This window comes from Canis lupus, chromosome 8, assembly GCF_048164855.1.
Source record: "Canis lupus baileyi chromosome 8, mCanLup2.hap1, whole genome shotgun sequence".
NCBI lineage: Eukaryota > Metazoa > Chordata > Mammalia > Carnivora > Canidae > Canis > Canis lupus.
This window is the reverse complement of record NC_132845.1, coordinates 71,567,395-71,594,884: the sequence shown is the minus strand read 5'-3', so window position 1 is coordinate 71,594,884 and position 27,490 is coordinate 71,567,395. Positions and strand designations below refer to the sequence as shown.

The following is a 27,490-nucleotide window of genomic DNA, read 5'->3' as shown; positions in this document are numbered from 1 at the left end:
AAGCAAGACACTTTTCTCACTGCAGGTGAAGGATGCTCTATGAAACTCAGCCATCACCTCCCAACTTTAAAACTGTGAAATTCCACATGAGGGCAGGTAAAAAGAACTCAAAAATAAGGACAAGCATTAAATATTACGTAAGGTTTTCTTTTATTTAAAAGATCATTCACAAAATACCATATCCATAGATTTACTTTCTGTCATATAGCTGAATGTGTTAAGTGTTTGGAATTCCATTCTTATGTTTTAAAAGTCAACTGGATGGCCCAGAAGTTTAGATGATTTTGTTTTGTTCTTAATCTTTTCCACATTGAAGATGTAAGTAGGTCATCTGAAAGCATCAGGTTTGATTACAACCACATAATGCATGTCTTTCTTAAGTTAAGTATTGGTGTCACACAAATGGTTCTTATTTCAGAAGCAGAGGTGGCAGGGGGAAAGGAAGGAGGGGAGAGAGTTCTGTAATTGCTGAGACCTTAGGACAAAGACACGGTAAGAGAAGCCGAGGCAGCCAGCTGGTGACAAGCACTGCCGCAGCCCAGTGTGCCGCCCAGGCCGGGCTACCCCGTGGCCCCTGGTCACCAGGGTCTCTTCCCCAGGCTCTAGCTGCTGGCAGGCCCCAAGCTGCTCCCAAGGGGAGGAGCAGGGCTCAGTGCTGCGGAACTGGAAGTTGTTCACATACAGGTGTGTTCCAGCTCAAAGGCAAAGGCCCAGCACACTGCCGGGCCCCTGGCCAAGTGCCGAACACAGTGTGTGTGGGATCAAGAAACTTTGTCCCAAAGAGGAGACTCAGTGACAGACAGCCACCTACCAGCTATCTGAAGGTTCTGGACAGTCCTGCATAGTAGAATCCTCAATTCATTAAGTGAAACAATAAAGTGCCAGATTTTAGGCCCATTTTCATTATAAAACTCAGGGAAGGTGGGAAGCACAGTATCTCACTATTACACCGGGGGGAGAGACAAATTCAAGGGAGAGAGGTGGGACCCACGCATGGCGGGGATCTGAGGAGGGGCAGTGCAGCCCTGGCACGGCTCTGCCACGGCCACCCATCAGTGCCCCCACAGCACCCTGGCCAGCAGGAGGGATAGCAGATGGAGGTTCTGTGTCTAGCCGGCCAGAGGCACGTCTACTACTGCCAGGGAGGAGGGGAGCAGCCTGGGACACTGGCGGGTGTGAACACAGCAATGTGCTCAGCTGGCCTGATCCAAGTTCCTCACCGACACTCCACACCCCTATCCCCTTCTTTTGGGTTCCATGTTTGAATTGAGAGCCTCTTCTGCTTGAAAAGTCCGTTCTGGGCAGGAGTAACAGAGACAAGGCTGCTTATAAATAGGAATAGGAAGGAATTTGCAAGGATCAACAGGTATTTTACTCTTGTTTTGAAAACAAGGTGCCTTAAATTCTGTATGTTGATCACAGCGGAATAAAGATGCTACCCAATTTGTGATTTCTTTCCTTTTTTTTTTTTTTTTTTTTCTCTTCATCTTTTTCCCCCTCCCCATGGAAGCCACAGCAATACAGAACTCTACATGCAGGTTAGAAGAGAAGCGCTGAGAAAAATCAAAGAAACACCTGGGTCTGGCCAGTGCTCTAAAGTAAAGAGAGAAAGTAAAGAGAGAAAGCAAAGGAGAAAAATGGAGCAGCACCTCCATCCAGAGAACGCCCATGGGTGGCTGCTTTGTCCCTCAGGAGACACTCATGTACTGGAAAGAAACAAGAAGCAGGAAGGAGAAAAGACAGAAGGAAAAGGCGAAAGGAATGGCAGAAAAAAAAAAAAAAAAGCACGAAACAGGCACTAGATAGGTTCAGCAAAGCCAAGAATGTACTAAAAACCACTTGTTAACTGCTGACATGCGCTCACAAGCTGTGTTTCCGTTGTAAGAAAGGAGGACAAAGGTCAGGCGCAGGAATGGTGGATGCAGGACTGCCAGCCCAAGGGGCTGGCCAGGCTGTGGTCTCGAGCTAACTCCCCCACACCCCATTCCCTCCCAACCGCAAGCTCATTCTTGCTCCTTGTGAACGACTTCCTCTCTGGGCCTGGCTCCCCCGAAGATAGCAGAGTTGGGATTGGCTACTTGATTGAGGGGCGTTGCAACTGTTCGAGGCTTCAGTTGGAGCCGTGGCCTCTGTGCTCTTTCCTCTGTGGGAGAAAAACCAACGGTGGTTTATAAAGAATGGACCACCTTCCCCATCCAGGCAAAATGACCAAATGGAGGGCAGCCCCTACAACCCAGCCCGCTTTCTAACCAACATGCCCGCCTTGAAGATCTACCCTATCCCCAAACCTTCTATTAAGAGGTAAGAAGGTAAGCTTACTATTTAAGACTAAGAGGTGGTCCACAGAGGCCACTGTCCATGGCCTAAGAAGCCTTGTGTGTGCGGGGGTACAGCCAGAGTACCAGGACAAGATACCCTCTGCTGACAAAATAGTGCCATACCTTCTGTTGGTTCTCTGAAGTCCATATTGGAACCTCGAAGGGGAGGGCCATCTCTGAACCGACTCCCCATTGGGGGGCCTGTTCGCCGGTCACCTGGGCGACTCCCTCCCCTGCCTCCTAAGAAGTCATCCCTGAAGCCTAAAGAAGGAAGAGGACACTGGATTACTTTTTAAGCTCCTGTCTCAAAGCTGACAGTGCAGCTGGTGTAGATGGTTTGATTAGAAATTCAGTCTGTCCGACATCAGAAATTTTGGAAAATAAAGTGTACTGAAAGGAGTCCAATGTGAACATGTTGGGTAATTTTCAGTTATAACGTATTTTTAACAGTTTTTAGGTTAAAAAAAAAAAGTTGTTTAAACCTTAGCTTGCAGGAAAAGTGGGAGGAAAATCACCTAAGACTATAATCTAATAAGGCTTACAATAAAATAAAAATCCTCAAAGCCCATTTTATTTTGTCTTCTAATATAAACCTCTGATTGTTAAAGACAAACCCGAAGTTTAAACACGCCGCCACCTCTGGGTAACACCCCATCATCTGTTTTTCTGCTGTGTGTCAGGTGCAGATCACTCTAAAAGTTAAGCACCTGTGCTGTAAACAAAAGTAGTTACGGAGCTGGACTCACTCCCAATATATGCCACCTCTTCCAGAGGAAGTGCTTCTCCTTGTTCCCAGGGTCTCTGCTAAAATAGTTACCAAAGTAAGCTGTGCCTCATTATGAGTGCTAAGAGTATTATGATGCTCGTGTGTAGATGATTTTCTCCATAGGTTTTAAGAAGCCTAAGTTTTCTTTCCTTTTTTATTTTTTTTAAAAGATTATTTATTCATGAGACACATACACACAGAGAAGCAGAGACAAGCAGAGGGAGAAGCAGGCTCTATGCTGGGAGCCCGACGTGGGACTCGATCCTGGGATCCAGGATCACGCCCTGGGCCAAAGGCAGATGCTTAACTGCTGAGCCACCCAGGTGTCCCTCCTTTAAAAAAAAAAAAAAAGATTTTGAGGGGATCCCTGGGTGGCTCAGCGGTTTAGCACCTGCCTCTGGCCCAGGGCACGATCTTGGAGTCCCGGGATGGAGTCCCAGGATGGGGTCCTGTGTTGGGCTCCTGGCATGGAGCCTGCTTCTCCCTCTGCCTGTGTCTCTGCCTCTCTCTCTCTCCCTCCCCATGTCTATCATGAACAAATAAATAAATAGATCTTTAAAAAAATAAAAAGATTTTGAGAGGGGGAGAATGAGAGAGAACACAAATGGGGGTGGGGGGAGAGGGAGAAGCAGATTTTCCACAGCAGAGAGCCCGATGCAGGGCTCAATCCCAGGACCCCAAGATGATCATGACACCAACTGGAGGCATACACTCCAACCGACTGAGCCCCCCACGGGCCCTGAAGCTTTTTTCTTTAGCTTCCTTTTTACTGAAAGACTTTCATTGAGGGGGGGTCTGAGCTAATTAATTATTAGCCTTTTAACAGTATAGACCATTGAAGTTAGAGTTCACATTCGGTCAAAACTTTGACAAAAATGTAATCAAACAAATGAGCCTACTCCCTCTCAGCCCTCAAAGGGCTACTTTCACTCTAAGGATGGTGCCATTGCTTAAAGCTTCTGAGGAACGTAACTCTATTTAGAATCCTGAGGGAATGCCTGGGTGGCTCAGTGGTTGAGTGTCTGCCTTCAGCCCAGGGTGTGATCCTGGAGTTCCAGGATCAAGTCCCACATCAGGCTCCCTGCATGGAGCCTGCTTCTCCCTCTGCCTATGTCTCTGCCTCTTTCTGTGTCTCTCATGAATTAAAAAAAAAAAAAAAAATCCTGAGCTGGAGGAATATTCTAGATGTGGTCTTATCCCCATTACTTGTAGATTTCATATTTGCCAATAGGTCTACTAGCTAGCATTTGAATGCGACCCTAAAACCAATACTTTTGGCACTTCTGCTTTTCTAGACATGCATAGAGTGGTGGAAGATGGGAGCTGCCTGAAATGCACATTTTACAGCTGAGGTCAAATGAAGCAACCCTCGGCCTTCTTGCTCAGACCATAAACAAATGTCTTTTCAATCTATTCAGTGCCAGGTTTCTGCTCTTTTGTGCTTTTCCTCGGAACAGAGCGCCAAAGAGTTGTCTGGTATAAGTGCAAGAAGGTGGTCTTGTGCCTCACAGAGAAAGTACGAGTTAGGTAAGCTCCATTCGGGCAGAGTTCTAGTGCTGCTGGCCATGAGTTCATGGTCAGGTGAATCAACAGTATATATGAACTAAGGTGTCTTTAAACAGAAATCCATACAAGAAGGTATGCACTGCCTGGCTGACAAAAATGCTATGACCAGAGATTCTCAGGAATCCGACCTTGTTGTCTCCCCAGGAGCAATGGTTTGGTGTCTGGTTATCAGGTGTTCCCAGTACTTTTTTTTTTATTTATGATAGTCACACACAGAGAGAGAGAGAGGCAGAGACACAGGCAGAGGGAGAAGCAGGCTCCATGCACCAGGAGCCCGATGTGGGACTCGATCCCGGGTCTCCAGGATCGCGCCCTGGGCCAAAGGCAGGCGCCAAACCGCTGCGCCACCCAGGGATCCCTGTTCCCAGTACTTTTAAACTTAACTCCCTTGGATACGGAGAATGATTCTTTTTGCAAGGATGTTATTTTTCTGTTCTTTAAGGGTGGCCAAGGAATTTGGGAAGAGATCAAGTTACGTTGTATCTGGTATGTTGTATCACAAAAAGAGCTGGACAACATCAATTTTAACAAAACAAGTAATGAAAACAATTTCAAAAACATTCAGGCCAAGAGAAGCACTGAGTTGGGGAAAATACACTAGGACGCGCAGAGTCAGATCGAAGATTCTTTACAGAATCTTTTGAATCAGAGCTCACACTGTTTATTAAATAAGCTTGCCTGGTATTCAAACATTTAACCTGACATATCCCCCCCCCCCCCAATAAACTGGGAAGCATATCTTCCCACGTGAACATGGAAGTCACTTCCCCTGTGCACATAATTCTTGCTACCAGTGTGTACCAGTAAGCAGGTCACACTCACACTGACAAGGCAGATAAAGACAACTGCTGCTTTGTCCAGGTGGCAGGAGACAGTCTAATGGAGGAAAAATACCCAGTGCATGTTAAGAGCAAGTAACAGCCCCATTCCCAAACTGCTTGTGATAGGAGCAGGGGAAGATGACGAGGGAAAAGCAAGGCATGACATTAGTCAGTATCTTTTAATTAAGTATGAAGATGGGACACCTGGGTGGCTCGCAGTTGAGCATCTGCCTTTGGCTCAGGGCATCCCAGAACGCCAGGATCAAGTCTTGCATTGGGCTCCCTATGGGGAGCCTACTTCTCCCTTGGTCTCTGCCTCTCTCTCTCTGTGTCTCTCATGAACAAATACATAAAACTTTAAAAAAAAAACAAAACAAAGTCTGAAGACAGATTTTTGGGAGGCACACTCCTCATGAGAATCTTCTAAGTTGTCTTTTTTTTTTTTTTTTTTTACAATGAGCATGTATCATCTTAAAAACAGTATCATTCTGGGACACCTGGGTGGCTCAGTAGTTGAGCATCTGCCTTCAGCTTAGGGCGTGATCCTGGACTCTTGGGATGGAGTCCCACATTGGGCTCCCTGTACAGAGCCTGCTTTTCCCTCTGCCTGTGTCTCTGCCTCTCTCATGAATAAGTAAAATCTTAAGTAAAAAACAAAGCATCATTCTTTGAAGAACAGAAAAGATCTATTTTCACAAATAACACATATAGGCATTACTCCATGTGGGCACTTTGGGTTTCAGATACCCCCCAAACACTGCAGTTGACGCTGAAACTGGCGGGTGTTGAGGAGGCCTCTGGCTGTGTTCTCTGTTCCAGAAGAGTACAAGCCCAAGCTAAGGCAGCAGGTCCTTAGGTAACCTCCACATATCCAGAGCCACAGCTTGTGTATTCCTCCAGTCCCAGGAATTCAAAACCAGCAGGTTCAAGACCACTATTCATCAGGCCACTAAGGGCTGCACCTGGACTGACTGAGAAGACATTTGTTGCATGTTTCAATCAGAGACTAGCTTATACATAAAATTACAGGTTTACTGGATCATACTGTACTTTTATGAATAAGCTCATTTCTGATTGGCTAGAGGACTTTTAGGAATTAAGTTATTCAACAGATATAAGCAGTCATCTGTTTAGCTAGATTAGTGCTGAAAGGAATTTTTAATAATTCTGATCTACAACAGCTTGTCCTACTTCTTCCAATACTTACCAAATACTCAAATACTTTATGCTGAATTTGGTTTGATGGGGGGTGGGGGGAGGATGATAGTGGGTGGGGGCGCTGATGGCACCATCTTATATAGTGGGGAGTGCAGAGTCTGAAGAAAACATTTGTTTTTCATTTTTTCACCTTTCTGTTACAACTGATATTTTTATTGCATATGTGAATTACTTTTATTAAAAAAAAAAAAAAAAAAAAAGAGGGATCCCTGGGTGGCACAGCTGTTTGGCGCCTGCCCTTGGCCCAGGGCGCGATCCTGGAGACCCGGGATCGAATCCCACATCGGGCTTCCGGTGCATGGAGCCTGCTTCTCCCTCTGCCTATGTCTCTGCCTCTCTCTCTTTCTCTCTCTGTGACTATCATAAATAAATAAAAATTAAAAAAAAAAAAAAGATTAAAAAATGTTTAGTAGGAGACCGACCCTTCAAAGCAGAGGCCTGACACGCAAACTGATCTCCTATGTTAAGACAGAGAGGCACCTGACAGCCTGTCTTGGTAGGTTAAGAAAAGGAATAGTCAAGTGGATCATGTCCACCATGAAGGGATGGGAGTTCCATGCCCTTCAAGAAAAAAAACCCTGGTCACCAGGACTTCAACCATGCAAGAGGGAGTCACCAAGAACTAAAGTGACAAAGCTTTCTGTAAGCTTCCAAAACCTCCACGCTATTTCTAGAAGTAGCAGAGCTTCTATTTGTACCATGCACCCTAGCGCTGCCAAGGGGATTCCTGAGACCAAGGCCTGGATGATAACTGTAGGCCAAGGCAAGGTAAGACAAGATGGAGGATCAGTCTACCCTGCCCAGTGGGGAACCTCTCAAGTCCTACTCCAAACACTCAGGTTCTAATAGAGGCTTGGTGCATGCCTGGGGACCTTTTGGGAAAGTTTCATCTGTGGAATGAGCTAATGGAGCGGTCCGGCCGGGCGGGCTACTCACAACAAACGTACAACAGCAGCAAGGCCACTGAAAAAGGTTAAGTGGCAATATTCTAAATGCTGATACCGGAATTGAAGTCATCCCGGGAATCCCATCCACCTCTAGATTCTCCAGGGCCACCCATTCCTGAGGATACACAAGAAAGATAAAGTTGAGGTTGTACCATTACCTTGCTGCACAAACATGGAAAAATTCAGTGGGAAGATGGACAACTCATGTGATGAGAAGTTCACCGGAATTATAAGAGTTCTTGCTGCCACAGAAAAAAACCCTGAAAAACCAAAAAACCCAAACAACAAACCAAAAAACCCTCCAGGCTTGCAGAAGCACCATCCATTCTCAAGATTTTTACATGTGTTTAAAAACTCACAAAAACCTATCAGACCTGTAAGATAGTTTTACTAGTAACCTTCAAGAGTTGTAATCAGTGGGCTACAGCAAGTTTATGTTCAATTTTAGAAGAACCAATCACCTCTGTCATCTGGTCCACCTTTCCTGAATCCAAAGCCACCTTTATCTTGTTTTCTGCCTTCTGCAATGTCCACACGAAGTGACCGATCACCCAACAGCTAATGATAAGGGGAAAATAGTGTAAGTATTGGCAGGAAAAAAACATCTCAACTTCTAACATGACACAGAAAACCTGAAGATACTTACTGCACCATCGTATGTCAAGGCTTCCTTAAGGGAATCCACCTCATCAAATTCTACATAGCAGAATCCTGTAAGAGAAACAAACCCCAATTTCCTCAAGGAATTCTAGGTGAAGACATGGTGGGATTCCTGTCGGGTCCATTTCCCAACTCTTGTATCTAGGGGACACTAGACTAGTAGAGCCTAAAAGTGAGATTGCACTTTCGGATAAATACAAAATACCTGACTGGCATTCCTCCCTCTCAATTATATTCTGTCAGAAAGAGCCAAACAGGCATTGAGATATTTGGCAGCTCCGTTTTTACAGGTTTCTTTTTATGAATTTTAACCATAATATTCAAACCTTTCCTGAGTCATTGAAGAGCTGTCAGGACTGACTTTTGAGTAACTTTAATATAACACAACAGGGGCTTAAAGACAGATTTCACATTCAATACCAAACATGCTTTGGAGGAATAGGCTGAAGGTGCCTACTACTTAGTACTCAGGTAGTTGGTATAAAATCTGCTTTATAAAACTAAGAAATATACCCTCAGTAACAAGGGCATCCTCTTTGGGATGCTAGTTAAAAGACAGATGGCCTAGGTCCAAACACGTGTTACCCACAATCTGTGTCCCTGATGCCAGATTCTGACAAAGGCCCGGAAGCACATTCCCAGGCAGAGGAAACCACACCTTCTCTCACCTCCAACCTTTGCATTAGCTTCTCCCTCTACCTCCAACACACTTTCCATGGTCTGTCCTTGCCACCTGGTGTCTAAATCCAGGTTAAGCATCCCCGCTGCCCCAATACGCTCACACTGCACCCCATGCCAACACCCTTCCACCCTGTATATCCCTATCCTGTGTGATGATTACACTTCACCTTCAAAGCCCACTAGACCGCAAGTGCTCTGTAGGCTTGGGTCCAAACTCGTCCTGCTCACCATCTACTCATTAACTACTTAAAGAACGCATTGCTTAGCTGGAGAGTCTCCACCTTCCCTGCAAGTGGATTCAATGTCTGGAGTACTTGAGGAAACCACTTTGCAAGTTCAAAGAGGCCACAAAAGCCCACTCACCCATCTCACCCTTCCTGAGTTGCTGAAACTGAGGATGACCCTCCAGTAGACAAACTAAAACTTGCTTCTACAGACTCAGCCCAAAGGCTGGCCTCCCCCACCCATTTCCCCTGAAGCCAGGCACTCCTGGTGCCTCAGGGAGGGATACTGGCTGGGGCTTACTTTCACAATAGAATGGATACATTTGTTTTCATTGTTTGGGCACTTAAAACAAGGCTTCAGGTTCTAAAGCCAAAAAAACACTTTCAAAATGATAAAAGTACCACCTATTTGCAAAACTATTCAGAGGAGTGAAACTTCCACTTCTCATACCACTCCTCACCTTTCCCAAACACACATGCTCCAAAGCCACAAATGTAGAGTGACAATATTTATTAGGTTTTCTTTTTATTCCACACAAATACCTAGATTACAGGAAAACTATAAAGAAATATGCAAGGAGTCGGGCCAAGGTGAAATGCACCTGCAAAGTCCTCAATTTTATCTGTTCATTCCCCTCTCAGGGAACTCCCTTACTGGTGAGACAAGATAGCTAGGTCAGGCAAAAAGATTTACTCGGTCATATATATACTATGTATTTCTACAAACCAGATAATGTGTAGACATTTCTTCCCCAAGTAGAACTGAAAGACTATGAGCTAAAGGCCTGTTTATTTCAGCTACGACAGGCAAATATTTAGAACACTTTCATAACTGGAGCTCTCTGGTTCCCTAACATTTTGGTTTCAATGCTCCCTCTACATTGGTACAAAGAACACCCCCAAACTCACCTTTAAATTTGTCTGTGTCTTTGTCTCTGACTAGCCGCACACTCCTTATGCTGAGATCCTTAAAGATAGCATCTATGTCGCCCTGAACTGTATTAAAAGGTAGATTTCCTACATACGCTGTGTAGGGGGGTTCTGTGGGCAGCTCCTTCTGGCTGCGGGAACCATGGCCACCAGCACTGCCGCGGGACCTGGAGGGGAAACAGACAGGATTCAAGTCTACTTGCCTCGGAGCAGGAACGAGGAAATGGTCTTCCACTCAGCCACACCACCCATGTGAATCATTCCACTTGAAGACACAATAACACCTTGAAATTATCAAGTCTTCCAAACTATCATTCCTGACCAGGGTGCCTAGGTTTTGGTGACAGAAATGTCCACCGAAACACAATCTATATAAATATTCATTTCCCTGGAAATTCAAATCCAAGTAGGACATACCCTCCTTGCAAAACTGGTTACATTCTATTTACTTAGATTCACTACCTGCAAAAGATTTATATCCTAAAACCTTAGAAAACACCCTCCTTCTTCACACATGATCATCCTAATACATGCGGAAATGGACTGTCCAGAGTTAGCACACTGTATTCAGAAAGGATTTGTAAAGCTGCTGAAGTTTAACCCATTCGTAACACACCTGCTTCTTGCTACTGTCACACTGTGGATAATACAAATGCTCGAATAAAAATTTTAGATTTTATACAGCAAGTACCATGTACATACTACCTTCCACCACTGCCCATGCACACTTCACCGGTCCTCAAATGCGTATTACCTAATCCACTTAATCCTCAATAGCAACCTCCCCTATAATAAGTGGTTATGTGTCTATGGTTATGAGGCTCAAAAGTGGCAAAAGCAGGACAGAAACTGACTCTACCACATCTCATTGCTAATTTGTACAGGTTCTGGTTTGAACCCCAGCTGTCACCAACTCACTCTACCCTATGAGTTACTCAACTTCTCTAAGCTTTATTTATTTGTAAAATTGGGTTAATATTAATACAGAGCTTGAGTTACTGAGAAATAACAAATATAAGGCCCCTAAACACTGACTGAAGCACAGTACACACAGGGAAGTAACATTATCATCATCACACCTATAACTCAAGGTTCACAATGTTTTATAGATAATTAAGAAATAAATTGGGGCCACTACACATTTGTCAGAATCCACAGAATATGTATACCAACAGTGAACCCTAATGTAAAATATGGACTCTGGGTGATGACAATGTCAGTGTAGGTTCACGGACTGTAACAAATGTACTGCTCTGCTGTGGGGTGTTGACAGCAGGGCCATCTGTGGCCCTGTGTGTGTGTGATGGCAGGGCAAATATGGGAATTGCATTTTCTTTTTTTCCCCAAAGACTGACTGATTTGAGAGCAAATGAGATCTAGTGAGTGGGGGTGAGGGGCAGAGGGAGAGAGAAGAGAAGCAGACTTCACACACGGCTTGATCTTATGACCCTGAGATCATGACCTGTGGGGAAACCAAGAGTTGGAGACTCAAGTGACAGAGCCATGCAGGCACCCTTAGGAACTGGTATTATCTGATCAATTTTGCTGTGAACTTAAAATTGCTTTAAAAAATAAAACATGGGGCACCTGGGTGGCTCAGTAGTTCAGTGTCTGCCTTTGGCTCAGGTCATGATTCCAGGGTCCTGGGATCGAGTCCCGCATCAGGTACCCTGCAGGAAGCCTGCTTCTCCCTCTGCCTGTCTCTGCTTCTCTTTGTGTCTCTCATGAATAAATAAATAAAATCTTAAAAAAATAATAAGTTAGAACAAATGATTGGGGAGGGGAGCTCTTCTTTATATCAACAAGAATGTCAACTAATAAATGTAAAAGGAATCATGTCCATAGAAAACCAGTACTCTAGGGGTGCCTGGGCAGCTCAGTTCGTTAAGCTTCTGACTTCGGCTCAGGTCGTGATCTCAGGGTTCTGGGATGGAGCCCCTATTTGTGAAATCTGCTTGTCCCTCACCCTCTGCGTCTCTGCGTCTTCTTGTGCTCTCAAAAAAATTAAAAAAAAAAAAAGGAAGATGGAAAAAAAAGAGAATCACTACTTGTACCCACCAAAACAGCAGTGGTTGATTCAGGCAAGTCTCATCAATGGACATCAAAACCACCAATATAAAATGTACCTGGCCATCACCATGTTAACCGCTAACTGACAAACTTTTACACTGTGCCTTCTATTTTGGCACAGATTCTTCAAATATGTCAAAAATCGTGAAAAAGGCAGGGGGATCAATGAAACATGACAACTAATGCTACATATCATCTTTGATCCCGGAACAAACAGCTATAAAAGAAAAAAAACAGATGGAGAAATTAGAATATGGCATGAACAGCTATCACTGCATCAATGTTTAATTTCTGGGGAGTGGTAACTGGTACTGTGGTCAGAATGGCCCTGTTCTCAGGAGAGACCCAGAGGGTTCAGCATAAAGGACGCGTGCAGGTACCTATAAAGATAGGACAGCCGCGGTGGCGGTGGCGCAGCAGTTTAGCGCTGCCTGCAGCCCAGGGCGTGATCCTGGAGACCCTGGATCGAGTCCCACGTCAGGCTCTCTGTATGATGCCTGCGCTTCTCCCTCTGCCTGTGTCTCTGCCTCGCTCTCTGTCTCTATGAATAAATAAAAAAATCTTAAAAAAAAAAAAAAAGATAAGGCAAATGTGAGCCTTGTGACTCTAACAGTGTCTACTCTATCATTCTTTCAACTTCACTGTGGATTTGAAAATGTTCCCAATATTTGCAGAACATGAGAGGAAAAAAAATCCAAAAGAGGGAAGTGGTGTTTCTTTTTATAGACACGTAAAATTCATTTTATTTATTTATTTTTTATTTTTTTTTTTTAAAGATTTTATTTATTTATTCATGATAGTCACAGAGAGAGAGAGAGGCAGAGAGACACAGGCAGAGGGAGAAGCAGGCTCCATGCACTGGGAGCCAGACGTGGGATTCGATCCCGGGTCTCCAGGATCGCGCCCTGGGCCAAAGGCAGGCGCCAAACCGCTGCGCCACCCAGGGATCCCGTAAAATTCATTTTAAATAAGTCTCCTCACAACAAAGATCTGCTCAAAGTTACCCTTTTTGCAGGGCAAGCATCAATACAAGTCACAGAAAGTAATTTTTTTTTTTTTTTTTTTTAGTAATTTGTTTTTTTAATCCCATTTTGCTAGAAATATCATGAAAGAGATTCCCCATCTTTCCTGAGGTAACATTCTTTTTTTTTTTTAAACTCCTGATTATTATTATTATTTTTTTTTAATTCATTCATAGAGACACAGGCAGAGAGAAGCAGGCTCCATGCAGGGGACCCGATGCGGAACTCGATCCCGGGTCTCCAGGTCTCCAGGTCTCCAGGATCACGCCCTGGACCGAAGGTGGTGCTAAACCACTGAGTCATCCGGGCTGCCCCCTGAGGTAACCTTCTTTAAGACATGTTTTTAGCCGAAGAACCAAATCATGACGTAATTCTTGACTAAAAAAAAATTTTTTAAAGATTTTATTTATTTATTCATGAGAGACAAACAGAGAGAGGCAGAGACACAGGCAGAAGGAGGAGCAGGCTCCATGCAGGGAGCCTGATGTGGGGCTCGATCCCAGGACCCCGGGATCACACCCTGGGCCGGAAGGCAGATGCTTAACCGCTGAGCCACCCAGGCGTCCCCTTGACTAAAATTTTTTAAGTTTAGTGACTCAGAATTCCACCTCTTGCAGATAAGAAATCCTATGTTTTGTTTTCAAGTGGACTGCATTCCACTTGCTCCCACTCCCCAGCCCTGTCCCACTGAGTTTAGTAAATTGACTTCAATACTCTCTGCAACACCATTGTTCTTATCTTGATAACCTTAAACTATTTTATAAAGATTTACTTATTTATTAGAGAGAGTACGTGAGCATGCACAGGCAAGCAGGGCGGGGGGGGGGGGGATCTCTAGCAGATTGCTTGCTGAGCAAGGAGCCTGCCATGGGGCTCAATCCCATGACCCTGAGATCATGGGCTGAGCTGAAATCAAGAGTCAGTCATTTAACCTACTAAGACATCAGGCACCCCTAAACGTTAAAATATTTTCAGTAAGATACTCTTTGAGACGGAATACTGATTATGTAAGATACAGTATAAGCATAAGCATTTGCAAAACTGTCAAAACACAAGATGAATTAACAATTTTAACAACTTTAAATTCACGTATTCAATATTTACTAAACATCTGGTGGAACAGTCCTCTGCCCTCAAGCAGCTCACAAGTGAGTAGCACATATAAAATACGAATAACTATGAGCATGCACGCATGCATATTTGTGTATTTATGTACACACACACATATGGCAAAGAGCTGCAATGATTTTTTTTTTTTAATCTAAGGTAAAGGTAAGGATGGAGAGCTGACAAATCCAGCAGGTGTACATCCATGAATCAGGAATATGGAGGGCTTGCTTAAAGAGCGCATCAAACATTTACACGAGAACTTCTGGAGGATGCTAGATACAAGCCCGGGAAGGTTGAGGTCAGGGAGCCTTGATAAGGACTGCTTCCCCGGCGGGGTGAGGGTGCTAATTAGATGACAGGGCGCTAGAAAAATGCAATAGGTAAGAAGCCAGCCCGGGCTTTGGGAAGATGGAAAATCTCATTTCAGGCAAGCAGTATTTTAAAAAAGCTAAAAATGTGGGAACAGCTAACCCAGCCCATTAACCTGCTCATTTCACCCAAGTCTCACAAAATAGCTGGTGGCTGACAATTCCAGACCTTTCCCAAGAGTCACCGCAATCATCCTAAATACCACCTGATCTGATGTAGTCAGTTCTACTGGACTTAAGTATGTTTTAGCTTTTCAGTGAGTAGGTAGTTCACTGAAGACGTGGGGGCAGTCAGTGCAGTGGGACCAGGGCCCTCTCCCTAGATTCCAAATTTACTGGCTCCAAAAGTTACAAAGTTAGAAGTGGAAAGTGGAAGTCACCAGTGTGCCAGCAACTTGAGAACCAAGAGTGGGGGAGACACACCAGAGAGTACACATACAAGTCATAAAATGTTACATCCTGTTAGCAGTCCACCAAAAAATCCCCAAGCCAGGAAATCCTGAGCTGAAAGTCCTAAGATAACTGTGACATTAAGGTTTATACGGACTATCCCCTAACTGAACAAGCTACGTTACACAAAAGCACTTTCTAGAACAGGTTAAAAATGACAGGGAGAGAAGACTCATTTGACACCTTAGCCCTGTGTAGGATTGCTTCCAAATTACCTCTGTGCTTCAGTTTTCGTGTCTGTGACTACGCAAATACTTCAAAACTTTATTTTATAAAGTTTAAAACTGATCATAAAACCACCTCATAAATCTTGACTGCTTTATAAAAGTTTAATAACAATTCTAAAATGTTACAGGGAAGTCTAAACACGCTCAAGGTCACCGGCAGAAACAGATGAACAAGGCAGCAGGCCACTGCGGTGCCCCCGCCAATTTTCAAAACAACATATACGAGTTTTAAGGTCATAAATTACATCCTTAGTAACTAAGGAAATCTAACTTTCAACTCAAAGTGTGACCAAAATCCTTGAGAGACAAATCACTTTTCTTCACTCAAATTAACTAAATATATGCAGTATCTATGAAGGCCAGAACAGGCACAGAGGGCTCACATCTCAGAATCAGTCCCTGCCCTTAAGGAGCAGATAATTCAACTGAAGAGGTCTCCTCTGGAAAGGAGAAACCACATCCCAAAACAAAGGGCGCAGACAACCCGAAAGACAGTAACAGGAACAGGTTTCTGCAGGGTGGAGCCGCCAGGAACCAAGATTTCACTCCACTCCGCATTCCCACACACACAGGGAAACACTGAACTCCTAAGCAGACAGTAACTGCGAATACACAGACCAGAAGGAGGAAAGGAAGGAGCCTGGAAGAGGCGGCTGTAAGAAACAAGAGGAGGGGATCCCTGGGTGGCTCAACGGTTTAGCACCTGCCTTTGGCCCAGGGCGCAATCCTGGAGTCCTGGGATTGAGTCCCGCATAGGGCTCTCGGCATGGAGTCTGCTTCTTCCTCTGCCTGTGTCTCTGCCTCTCTCTATGTCTATCATAAATAAATAATCATAAATAAATAAATAAATAATCTTTAATAAAAATAAATAAATAAATAAAAAGAAACAAGAAGAGAGGGACGTCTGGGTGGCTCAGCGGTTGGGTGTCTGCCTTTGGCCCAGGGCATGATGCTGGAGACCTGGGATCCAGTCCTATGTTGGGCTCCCTGCAGGAAGTCTGCTTCTCTCTCGGCTTGTGTCTCTGCTCCCCCCCACCTCTTTTTCTCATGAATAAATAAATAAATCTTAGAAAAAACAAAAAACAAAAAAAGCAAGAGAAGAGAGAATTCGGGCTGGGATTAGATCCAGTAAGTGGATTCAAGAGAAAAAGTGCCCCAGACTTACTTCCCAAGAATAAAAGATAAGGAAAAAGGAAGGACTCACGATAAGCTATTTTCTGAGAAAGGACTTTATGAAGATTTCTAGGTGCCATAAGAAACTACACAGAATTTAAGCCCTGTTGCTGCCACTGTAAATTCAAGACCACTGCCAAGATATCCAGTACAGAGTATTAACCTTTCTCTGGTATTTGCAACATCAGGTGTTCTCCTATTACCTCTAGGTTAGGGACACAGTATCATCAGGGCTGATCAACAAATCTGCTCTTTCATGTGCCATCCAGAAATGCTTACTAGCATAGATTATATTGACATGTGGCACCACGCTGGATCCTATATAAAAATCACAAGCCTGGGTGGCTCAATTGGCTAAGAGCCCGACTCTTGATCTCAGCTCTAGTCTCGATCTCAGAGTCTTGAGTTCCAGCCCCTCACTGGGCTTAAAAACAAACGAACAAAAACAGAAGACTGCCTTTGTAAGATTAAAATGCAAGTAAGCAACAAAGTCCACTGAACATGCTTAAAATGAAAAAAATTAAAAAGTAATGGTCATAACGCGCAACCTATTTGGTTTCTAGAAAATAAGCAAAAAAGGTTTAACTCATAAATGTCAAGCCCTCATTTCATATATACTGATTTATCTTACTACTAACATATTATTAAACACTGATTAAAATCACTGAACCTGGGACACCTGGGTAGTTCAGCAGTTGAGCATCTACCTTCAGCTCAGGGTGTGATCCCAGGTCTGGGTATCAAGTCCCACATTGAGCTCCTGCGGGGAGCCTGCTTTTCCCTCTGCCTAGGTCTCTGCCTCTCTCTCTCTCTCATGAATAAATAAAATCTTAAAAAAAAAAAAATCACTGAACTCGTATCAATAAATTTCAACTAAAGTTCAGTTTATTCAGATTTCCTTAGTTTTTTAACCCTAACACCCTTTTTCTGTTCCAGGAGCCAAAGATCACATGACATTTTAGTTGTAGCTTACGTTTTTTGAAAACCAGCCCCACACTGCTTGGTTTAAAAGCATTTCCAAGTAGATCTCCCTCTGTTAAATGTATGCAGTCTCCAAGGCCCCTAATCAGCATTCACAATTAGACCCCTTTATAACTACAGGATGGGCATGAAAGCCCCCAATGTTTCTGATCAACCCTGGGGTGGGGCAGGATCAATGGTGGAATTTTTCATAAGCCCTATTTCAGGGAGCTCTTTTCTGCTGTGAATGATTTCTTCATAAACTAATCTCATCTGTAGGATTAAAAAGAAACCTGGCAGGGACATGCAAAGCAGTTCTAAGGCAAGAATTCAGTCTTCAGAATTATTACAGTCTCTGGTACTTAGCGGGGTAGAAGGAATGAAGACCTTAGTATCACAAACAACTTCTACTAATATGGCTATTTTATTTGGCAAAAAAATGTAAAATGTAAGAGAGGGTGACGTGTATTTAGATGACCTCTCCAATTAGGTCCTTCAGTGTTTTTCCAAAAAATTTTTGGCTGTGATCAACATCATGACTACAAACATATACACACATATCTACCTGACTGCATATGAACAAGTAACAAAAAGCTTGCCCAAAAGTAAGACTATAAACTCACAATATAACACACTAGTCTCTTATTCTATTTCACCATTAAAAAAGCTCATCAGGACCCCTAAAATAAATTGATTTCATCATCTACCAACAAGACAGGCAGTTTGAAAGCCTTGTTATAGGAGAACAGCAAACCCAAGGGGGACTTCTGATTTACATGGTCTTTCAAAAAATCTTTCTTACTAGGCAAAAGGCCATTTACCACAATGTACTAAAATTTTGGACTCCCATGCATTAATGAAAGCAAACAAATGGGTTATTAATTTAGTAATTTCACATGGTGCAATTGGTCATTCAATCCAAAGTTCCAGATTTTTCAGAGGAAATAAAAACTTAAACCTAAAGCTGTTTATTGGTCCTCAGAGTACTGCCACAAAAAACATCTGTCTTGAAGCTATGATGTAAATATTTCTATGGGTTAGTTTTGAACTTTATAACCCAAGAGTTCTTTTTCTCTAAATTAGAATGCCTATTATTTGAGATTTGACATTCCAGGTACTATCAGCTTCAATTCATCTTATCTTAATTTTTAAAAAAGATTTTATTTATTCATGAAAGACACAGAGAGGCAGTGACAGGCAGAGAGAGAAGCAGGCTCCCCACAAGGAGCCCGATGTGGGGCTCGACCCCAGATCCCGGGATCACGCTCTGAGCCAAAGGCAGACGCTCAAGTGCTGAGACACCCAGGCATCCCAGCTTCAATTCATTTTAAAGAACACTTTACATTTTCATGCGCTGGTCAATTTTATATGATCTACAAATAACTTACAAGTTTCAATTATTTAGAGAAGCACAAACAGCTACAGATAGACCACCAGTTAAAACCCAGAATTTAGGGATCCCTGCGTGGCGCAGCGGTTTGGCGCCTGCCTTTGGCCCAGGGCGCGATCCTGGAGACCCAGGATCGAATCCCACATCAGGCTCCCGGTGCATGGAGCCTGCCTCTCTCTCTTCCTGTGTCTCTGCCTCTCTCTCTCTCTCTCTCTCTCTCTCTCTGTGGGACTATCATAAATAAATAAAAAATTAAAAAAAAAAGAGTCAAAACCCAGAATTTAAAGGCATGCAAAGCTAACAGTTCTTTTCTTCACTTAATATCTGAAAAATCACAAATATAACACCGTATGTTATACTTCACTTAAAAATATTTGAAAAATCATAAAAACTTAAGTTACTTGTATTTAAACAGGTATGTATTAAGATGAATACTCAGTATTTACTAATAATTGTTTTTGCTAACAAAATCTAACTTATAGCTACCTTCCACATGGTAGTTACAAGAATTAACTGCTTTATTTTTAAGATTTTGTTTATTTGAGAGAGAAAGCATGCGTGCTCACACACAGGGAGAAGCAGACTCCTCACGGAGTGGAGGACCCCATGTGGGGCTCAATCCCAGAACCCAGAAACCATGATCCAAGCTGAAGGCAGATGCTTAACCGAGTGAGCCACCCAGGCGCTCTGGATTAAATACTTTATTTATTTTTTTAAACTTTTATTTATTTATGATAGTCACACAGAGAGAGAGAGAGGCAGAGACATAGGCAGAGGGAGAAGCAGGCTCAACGCACCAGGAGCCCGACGTGGGATTCGATCCTGGGTCTCCAGGATCGCGCTCTGGGCCAAAGGCAGGCGCTAAACCGCTGCGCCACCCAGGGATCCCTAAATACTTTAAAAGTACCTGGAAAAAAGCTACACACACACCCTGACTTAACAACAACAACCAATAAAGAGAGGAGGAATCTTATCAGGAGACTTAGTGGACACATGGAACAAATGCCATATGCAAACTCTGGTCCTGATTCAAACAAATCAGTTGTACATCAAACTGTAGGAGCTAATTAGAGAAGTAAAAATATTTACGGGGAAGTTTTTGGATATAATATTGTGGTCACATCTTTTAGGTCTGTACCTTTGAAACGCATACTAAAGTACTTCCAGATGAAATGAAATGTGACATCTAAGATGTGCTTTAAAATAATCCAGTAGCATGTGGGAGGAAGGTGGCACAAGAAGATACAGATGAAATAAACGTGGTAACTTTTTTTTTTTTAAAGATGTATTTATTTATTCATGATAGACATAGAGAGAGAGGGAGAGAGAGAGAGAGACAGAGACACAGGCAGAGGGAGAAGCAGGCTCCATGCAGGGAGCCCGATGCGGGGACTCGATCCCGGGACTCCAGGACCACGCCCTGGGCCAAAGGCAGGTGCTAAACCGCTGAGCCACCCAGGGATCCCAACGTGGTCACTTTAAAAAGTGGGTCATGGGCACATGAGGTGGGTCATTATAGGAGACTCTACTTTTCTGCTTTAATTTTTCTGTAATCAAATTTTTTGCAGATTCAAATAGGTCAACTATATGAAATAATCTTTGAGGTAACTGTGCAAAACTGAACATGAACCGGGTGATAGAAAAACTGGTGGTTAGAAAGAAACCTTTGATCAGTTTGAAACACATACTCAAGTATTAAAAATATCTTAAGACAGATGACAGGATGGCTGCGATTGGCTTTAAAATATTCTATCCCTTCCCCACAATGAGGAAGACAGGCGCAAAGAACAGTAAAAAGGTTTAAGTTAATGAATGGAAATGAGTGAAGAGTTGCTTAATGGGTCTGTTTGGGAACAATCAAAGAGTTCTGGAAACAGTGGCGGCAACAACACAAGATGGTGAGTGTCACTGTGGGCATAAGCTGTACACTCAGAAATGGTCGGGGGATACCTGGGTGGCTCAGTTGGCTGAGTGTCGCACTCAATTTGGGTTCCAGTCATGATTTCAGGGTTGTTAGATGGAGCCTCACATTGAACTGTGCTCAGTGAGTCTGCTCACTTCCCACCCCCCCTCCCCGCTCATGTGTACTCTCTAAAATAAACGAAAAATCTAAAAGAAAAAAAGAAGAAATGGTCAAAGTGGTAAATTTTATGTATATATTTTACCACTCACACCACACAAAACTTGAAAAAGAAAAATGAACCCGGGGAACGGCCAGGTGGGTTCAATATACTAGTCTCTGTTTATGTATGAAAATGTTTAATTTATTTTTATTTTAAAGATTTTATTTATTCATGAGAGAAAGAGCAAGGAAGAAGAGTACACAAGCAGAGAGAGGGCCAGAGGAAGAGGCAGACTGAGTCCAGAGCCCGATGCAGGGCTCGATTCCAGAACCCCAGGATCATGACCTGAGCAGAAGGCAGACGCTTAACCGACTGAGCACCTCAGATTTATTTTTAAATGTCACATAAAACGAGCAACTGCTAAATTCTGGTCTAGTCTAGACCACGCGGATGTTCCTCCATTAAAGAAGTTATTTAGCTCAAAGAGCAATCCTTCAGATTTTCAGACAGTCTGTAAAAGTCCAGTAACGTGTACTTCCTTTGGTTCTAGCTCTGCCTTCCAGAGTCACCTCTCCGCATTGAACAGTTCCTCACAGTCCAACTAGTGGCTGTATCCTGTGACCTGCACTGGTCTTGCACTTGACCCCAGCATAAACCAAGGCAGGGGCACCCAAACCGTACTATCACTCATGCTTCATTACACAGTATTTACAGAGAGAAAGAAGCCAGCGAGCTTCAAAAGAAAAAAACAAAAAACAAAAAACAATGTCCTTGACCAAGCAGTAAAAATGATTAGTTTTTTAAATCTTGACCCACTTTTTATTATCCCATGTTTCAAAATAGGGGCAAAACACTTCTGCGGCTTACAGAAATGTGATGGTTATCTCCAGGAAAACACTCATGCAAGTGAGTTACAAGCTGAACTAGGTATTCTTTTCATGGAACACCATTTTCACCTGAAGAACTGACAAACTATGGTTATTCAGACTTAGGTATTAGGCAGACATTTTCTTTTCTTTAAAATGTAGACTGGGCTTTTAAACAAAAAATAAAATTTTAGAAAACTTGTATCCATCAACATAAGCTTGACAGCCTCACTGTACCTGAAATGTTTCTGATAAAATCAATGGTGATGTTAATAAACACGAGTTTTGATGCTGTATGATAAAACAAAATGTGCCAATATTTGAAGACTTCCAGAACTCAATAATAACCAACCCATTATGTTACAAGATCATGCACTAGTAAAGAATCCATTTGAAATATGTACCCTGTACCCCACAGGTACTGTGTACCCTATATTGGAATACAAGGCTCAACTGGAGGTGCCATGTTTTCAATGAGGTATCAACATCCTGGAGCATATCCAGAGGGCCCCATCAAGAACATTTTAGAAAACATGACAAGGGGGGCGGTTGGGAATCCCTGGTGGTTCAGCGGTTTAGCGCCTGCCTTTGGCCCGGGGCGCAATCCTGGGGTCCTGGGATTGGGTCCCGTGTAGGGCTCCCGGTCTGGAGCCTGCTTCTCCCTCCTCCTGTGTCTCTGCCTCTCTCTCGTGAATAAATAAATGGGTAAATCTAGAAAGAAAGAAAAGAAAAAAAGAAAAGAAAAGAAAAGAAAAGAAAAGAAAAAAGAAAGAAAAGAAAAGAAAAGAAAAGAAAAGAAAAGAGAAAAGAGAAAAGAGAAAAAAGAAAAGAAAAGAAAAGAAAGAAAAGAAAAGAAAGAAAAGAAAGAAAGAAGAAATCATGACATGGGGAAAAAACTTCAAAGAACCAAGGACATCCAATTAAAAAAGACAACTTAGGTATTACTGTTACGTTCTATCAAAATCAAGCAATCACTTATTTAGTGGCCTGAGTATGCAGGTCTAACCAGCTGTACAAATGAAGTACAGAGGCTTGGCATGCTCTCCTGCCCAACACTCTCTTCTATTTCTAGAGGAAGCTGGAAACTGGAAGATGGGAGACTGATCTAGGACTGCCCCCCCACCCCCACCATTGTTCCACATGTTCCAAGTTTCTGGGATGACTACTTGAAGTTGCATAATGTCCTCCCAGAACACTAAAGGTTAATTTCAAATAGAAACATGCAAAGATAGTTTTTAGAAATTTCAGAAGCATTTACATTAAATGTTCCAAGCACAATTATAACAAACCAGTAACGTACAAGAACAAATTATTCAACTAGCATTCATTTACAACATAGTACTCTACTTGTAAAATGCTTTATACCCATAAACTGAATAGATTTCTCTTACCTGGCTCTAGAAATATTGCCCAGAAAGTAAAAACTCACTCGCTAGCTCAACAGAACTTTTCCCACTCTTACTGATGCAAGGGAAATATTTCAAGTACCAACATATTATATAAATCAAGATCCACAAATTATTAAGTGTAATGGACACTGTGCTGCATGCTTGAGACATCTCACTGAATACTCTCAATAGCCTTATAGAGGAATTTCTATTTTACATGGGGTGGGGGGGATGAAGCTCAGAGGTAAAGAAACTTGTTCCAAGTCACACAGCTAATACATGAATCAAGGCTCAGGTGACACTGGACCTCTGTCCAGTCTGCCTGATTCCAATCCAAAGCTAGGCCTTTTCCCCAAACTGTGTCAGAGGCTCTTGTTTTGTAAAACCAAGTATCTGTGATAACACTTTTTCATAGAAGATAATGATTTGGAATCAAGAAGTGGGAATTAGGGAGTGGAGAGGACAATAATAATAACCCTAAACCACTTATCACTTGGTAGGCAAACAGGATTTTAAAATAAGCTTTTTTTGGGATCCCTGGGTGGCGCAGCGGTTTAGCGCCTGCCTTTGGCCCAGGGCGCGATCCTGGAGACCCGGGATCAAATCCCACGTTGGGCTCCTGGTGCATGGAGCCTGCTTCTCCCTCTGCCTGTGTCTCTGCCTCTCTCTCTCTCTCACATGAATGAATGAATAAATCTTTTTTTAAAAAGCTTATTTTATTTATTTTTATTTATTTATGATAGTCACAGAGAGAGAGAGAGAGAGAGAGAGAGAGGCGCAGAGACACAGGAGGAGGGAGAAACAGGCTCCATGCCAGGAGCCTGATGCGGGACTCGATCCGGGGACTCCAGGATTGCGCCCTGGGCCAAAGCCAGGCGCTAAACCGCTGAGCCACCCAGGGATCCCCTAAAATAAGCTTTTCAATACTTGTATGAAGTCTACGTGATTAGTGCAAATAGCTACTCTTTTTATACACTGTTTTCTTTCCCCTTTTTAGTCTTAAAATATGCTTAGAAATTGAGACAGAGATGCGAAGCTTAAGCCTTAGAAGACTCAAAAGTTAGAATTCCAATTGCCCCTCCTCAACTGGAACTTAAAAATACTTCAATGTGTAGTTTTACCAGTTTTTAGTAGGTACCATTTTCAGCAATCTTAATTCTTGTTACCTCCAAGTTCCAATCTGATTCTCAGAATTGACAGTTTTAGGTGGAGCACTCAAAAGCATGTTGTAGTTAGAAATGTAAAAAAAAAAACAAAAACAAAACAAAACAAAACACTGTTACTGTCCAGTTTATTGCCAATGGCCAAATGAAAAATTAAAACCAGGAAAGATGGGATCCCTGGGTGGCGCAGCAGGTTAGCGCCTGCCTTTGGCCCAGGGTGCGATCCTGGAGACCCGGGATCGAATCCCACATCGGGCTCTTCTTGCATGGAGCCTGCTTCTCCCTCTGCCTGTGTCTCTGCCTCTCTCTCTCTCTGTGACTATCATTAATAAATAAAAATTTTTAAAAAATAAAAAATAAATAAAAAATAAAACCAGGAAAGAAAATTTAGCAACCCACAGAACAAAATAACACTCCAGATCTAGTACAATTAACGAGATAATTTGGAATTCTGATTTGACTTGTTCTGGGGCAACAATGCAGTCCCTAGGGTCTCTCTTTGGCTACCAGGGACATGCCTCTGTAGATCGAGAAGATAAACCAGTCGCTTAACACTGCTTACTGACAACAGCACTGGTCACTACATACAACTACAAAATAAACTAGCACGGAATGCATAATCATTACAACCAAATTTTTAGATTATGATTGCATTTCAAACCTGCTATTCCTTTCGTCTATGACCCAAGTGGCTTAGAGTTGAGATCTCTTACTTAGCTAAGGTGTTTTAGACTAGAGGGAAGGTCTCTTGGTACAAAAATACCAAACACAGCAATGCAAGACTGGCTTTCCAGAAGTGACAATATTCCAAAATGCCTAAGCACAGTATCTCAGCATAAGCAAACAACACTTAGACATTTGTTGATGGGAAACATAATTCATCTAACAGTAGAAATTATCACTAAAGGTTATCAACTAGCCTACCATCTTGCTAAATTTCAGAGAAACCACTAACTGATAACTCCATATCTGATGAAATTAAAATTAACACGGACTCTGGGATAGGAAGCTTTGGCCCAGACCACTCCATTGCATGTGCGGTACTCTGTGAAGTTTCTGGACCCACTCCAGACAGTCTACACAAACACACAAATTCACCAATAGGTTTTTAGAACAGAACTACTTTTAGGAATCTGAGTCCTATTTCCCACATAGTTTTTACACGGATCTGAAGTCAAATGGAAAACTCCAACAAGGTCAGATACAGAAGATTTTTAACAGTAAAGTGACTTTTTATCAGAAAGCTTAGGAGATGCAGAGTGACTAGCTATTTTCTCACACGGGTTTTTGGATTACATCTGGACACGACTAACATTTATCTGCCTTCTGATGTTTGAAACGAAGAGCATCTTGACCACTTGGTATTGTTCAAGGCATCCCAACTGTCAAAATGTGACATCCACTACAAGTGTGACTCAAACACCTCAAGTCACCAGAACAGGGGCAAATCTGTCAAAAGGCAGAATAAGGAAAAAAACAAAAACCAACTCCAAACCCCAGATTCAGTATAACTTATTGTAGTCCCAAACCAACTAAAACTCCTTGAATCTGCCTTAAATCAAACTACTCGTGTAAGAGTTTTCCTGGGCACTCCCAAATGTTTCTTGAAACTGGAAAAAAAAAAAAAAAGAAAGAAAAGAATCCTGGTTATTAAATGTCAACATGACTTAAGTGCAAATTTGGTGTCTAGAAACCTACCCCAAAGGCAATACTTTTACGTGTCATCCAACATCTATTCCTTTTTTTTATTAGCAAATAAAATATTCTTTGAAATAACAGGTGGCTCCACCTTCCCCATCTTCCACGTTCTAGTGCCATTAATATTAGGTGCATTCCCGCACCCAAACAAGCCTTTGTTTGAGCCGGTCCCAAACCTAGGTATTAAAAGGTCATTCTTCACCAAAGACACTTTTGGGATAGCAACCCAGGAGACTGGACACCTCAGTAGGTACTATTGTAGTGTTGTCCTGGCAAAGTAATCCTTTCTGTTAGAGTACACAATGGCCAAGTGTGTCCTTGACAAACAGCAAGACGTTTATAGCCCGTCTCCTAAATTCCGTGTGAGGGAACTTGTATTAAACACACACACACACCCAGTGCGGATGCCTGCTATTGAACACCGTAAGCTTCTTATTCATTAGTCAAGAATTGCTCTTTTAAATGAGGTGTCTCGATTATAGACAGTCTGTATATAACCGAAGTCGCGCGCGGTTCCTTCTCCGGGTCGGAAGGGGAAACGACGGAAAAATAGTACGTAGCACCTGTCAATAAGGCACGGTGCTCCCAAGACGCACTGGAATTAAAAAAAAAAAAAAAAAGAAAAGAAAAAAAAAAAGCTATTATGTATTTTCTTTTGCTTGGTGTCCCCCTCTCCCGGCGTGGATCGGACCATTGCCGGGCTGGAGCCGCCAAATCCCTGCCTCACACAGAAGGGCAGGGACTCACGCCCCGGTCGCCCTCCCGACCTTAGCGCGGGAGCCCGCAGGGCAGACGGACCACCGGCGGCCGGAACCGGGCCGGGCCCCCACTCCGCCCGGCAGCAGATGCTCGCACGGGCCCTGCCGTACTGGGGGCTGGGAGCGGGAGCGGGAGCGGGAGCGCGTCTTCCCGGGCGCTCAGCGCCACCGCGGCCTGGCCTTGCGGCCGAGGCGGCGCCGAAACGACGCGGCGGCGAAAGGCGGCGGCGGCGGGAGACCCAGGGACGGGCCTGCGCCGCGAGCAGGACGCGGGGGACACTAACCGCCGCCGCCCCCTCCCCGAGCGCGCCATTTCCAGGCCCCGGCCCTCCGGGCGCCTCTCCCAGGCCTCCGCGGGCCCGGCCGGGCCCCCTGCCGCCCGCCGCCCCAGGTGAGCGCGGGAAGGCCGCCGCCCCCGCCCCCGCCCGCCCCCCGCGCCCGGCCGGGGCCCGCGCCCCGCCGCCTCACCCTCTGCCGCCGCCGAAGCTGCTGTAGGCCCGATCGTCGTAGGTATCGAAGTCCGCCATTTGCCGTCTCCGCTCCGAGAGGAACCAGGGTGAGCGAGGAAGGACCCCGCAATATAACTCCCCCCGCCCCGCCGCCGGGGCTGTCCGCCGCGCCGCCTGATCGCAAATCGCACGCACGCACGCGCG

General features: G+C 43.7%; 1 protein-coding gene across 2 annotated transcripts; it reads right to left on the bottom strand.

Annotated features, from left to right (window-relative positions):
* Positions 1 to 126: 126 nt before the first annotated feature.
* On the bottom strand, positions 127 to 27,490 carry EIF4H (eukaryotic translation initiation factor 4H). Of its 2 annotated transcripts, XM_072837484.1 has the most exons (7): positions 27,306 to 27,476; positions 10,111 to 10,298; positions 8,283 to 8,347; positions 8,098 to 8,194; positions 7,692 to 7,751; positions 2,442 to 2,579; positions 127 to 2,143 (listed from the first exon to the last, which is right to left on the bottom strand). In XM_072837484.1, exons 1-7 carry the CDS (start codon positions 27,362 to 27,364, stop codon positions 2,004 to 2,006), a joined length of 747 nt encoding a protein of 248 aa, XP_072693585.1. In that variant the 5' UTR covers positions 27,365 to 27,476; the 3' UTR covers positions 127 to 2,003. The 2 variants fall into 2 exon arrangements, with proteins under 2 accessions (XP_072693585.1, XP_072693586.1); XM_072837485.1 differs by lacking the exon at positions 7,692 to 7,751 and having other exon boundaries at positions 27,306 to 27,490.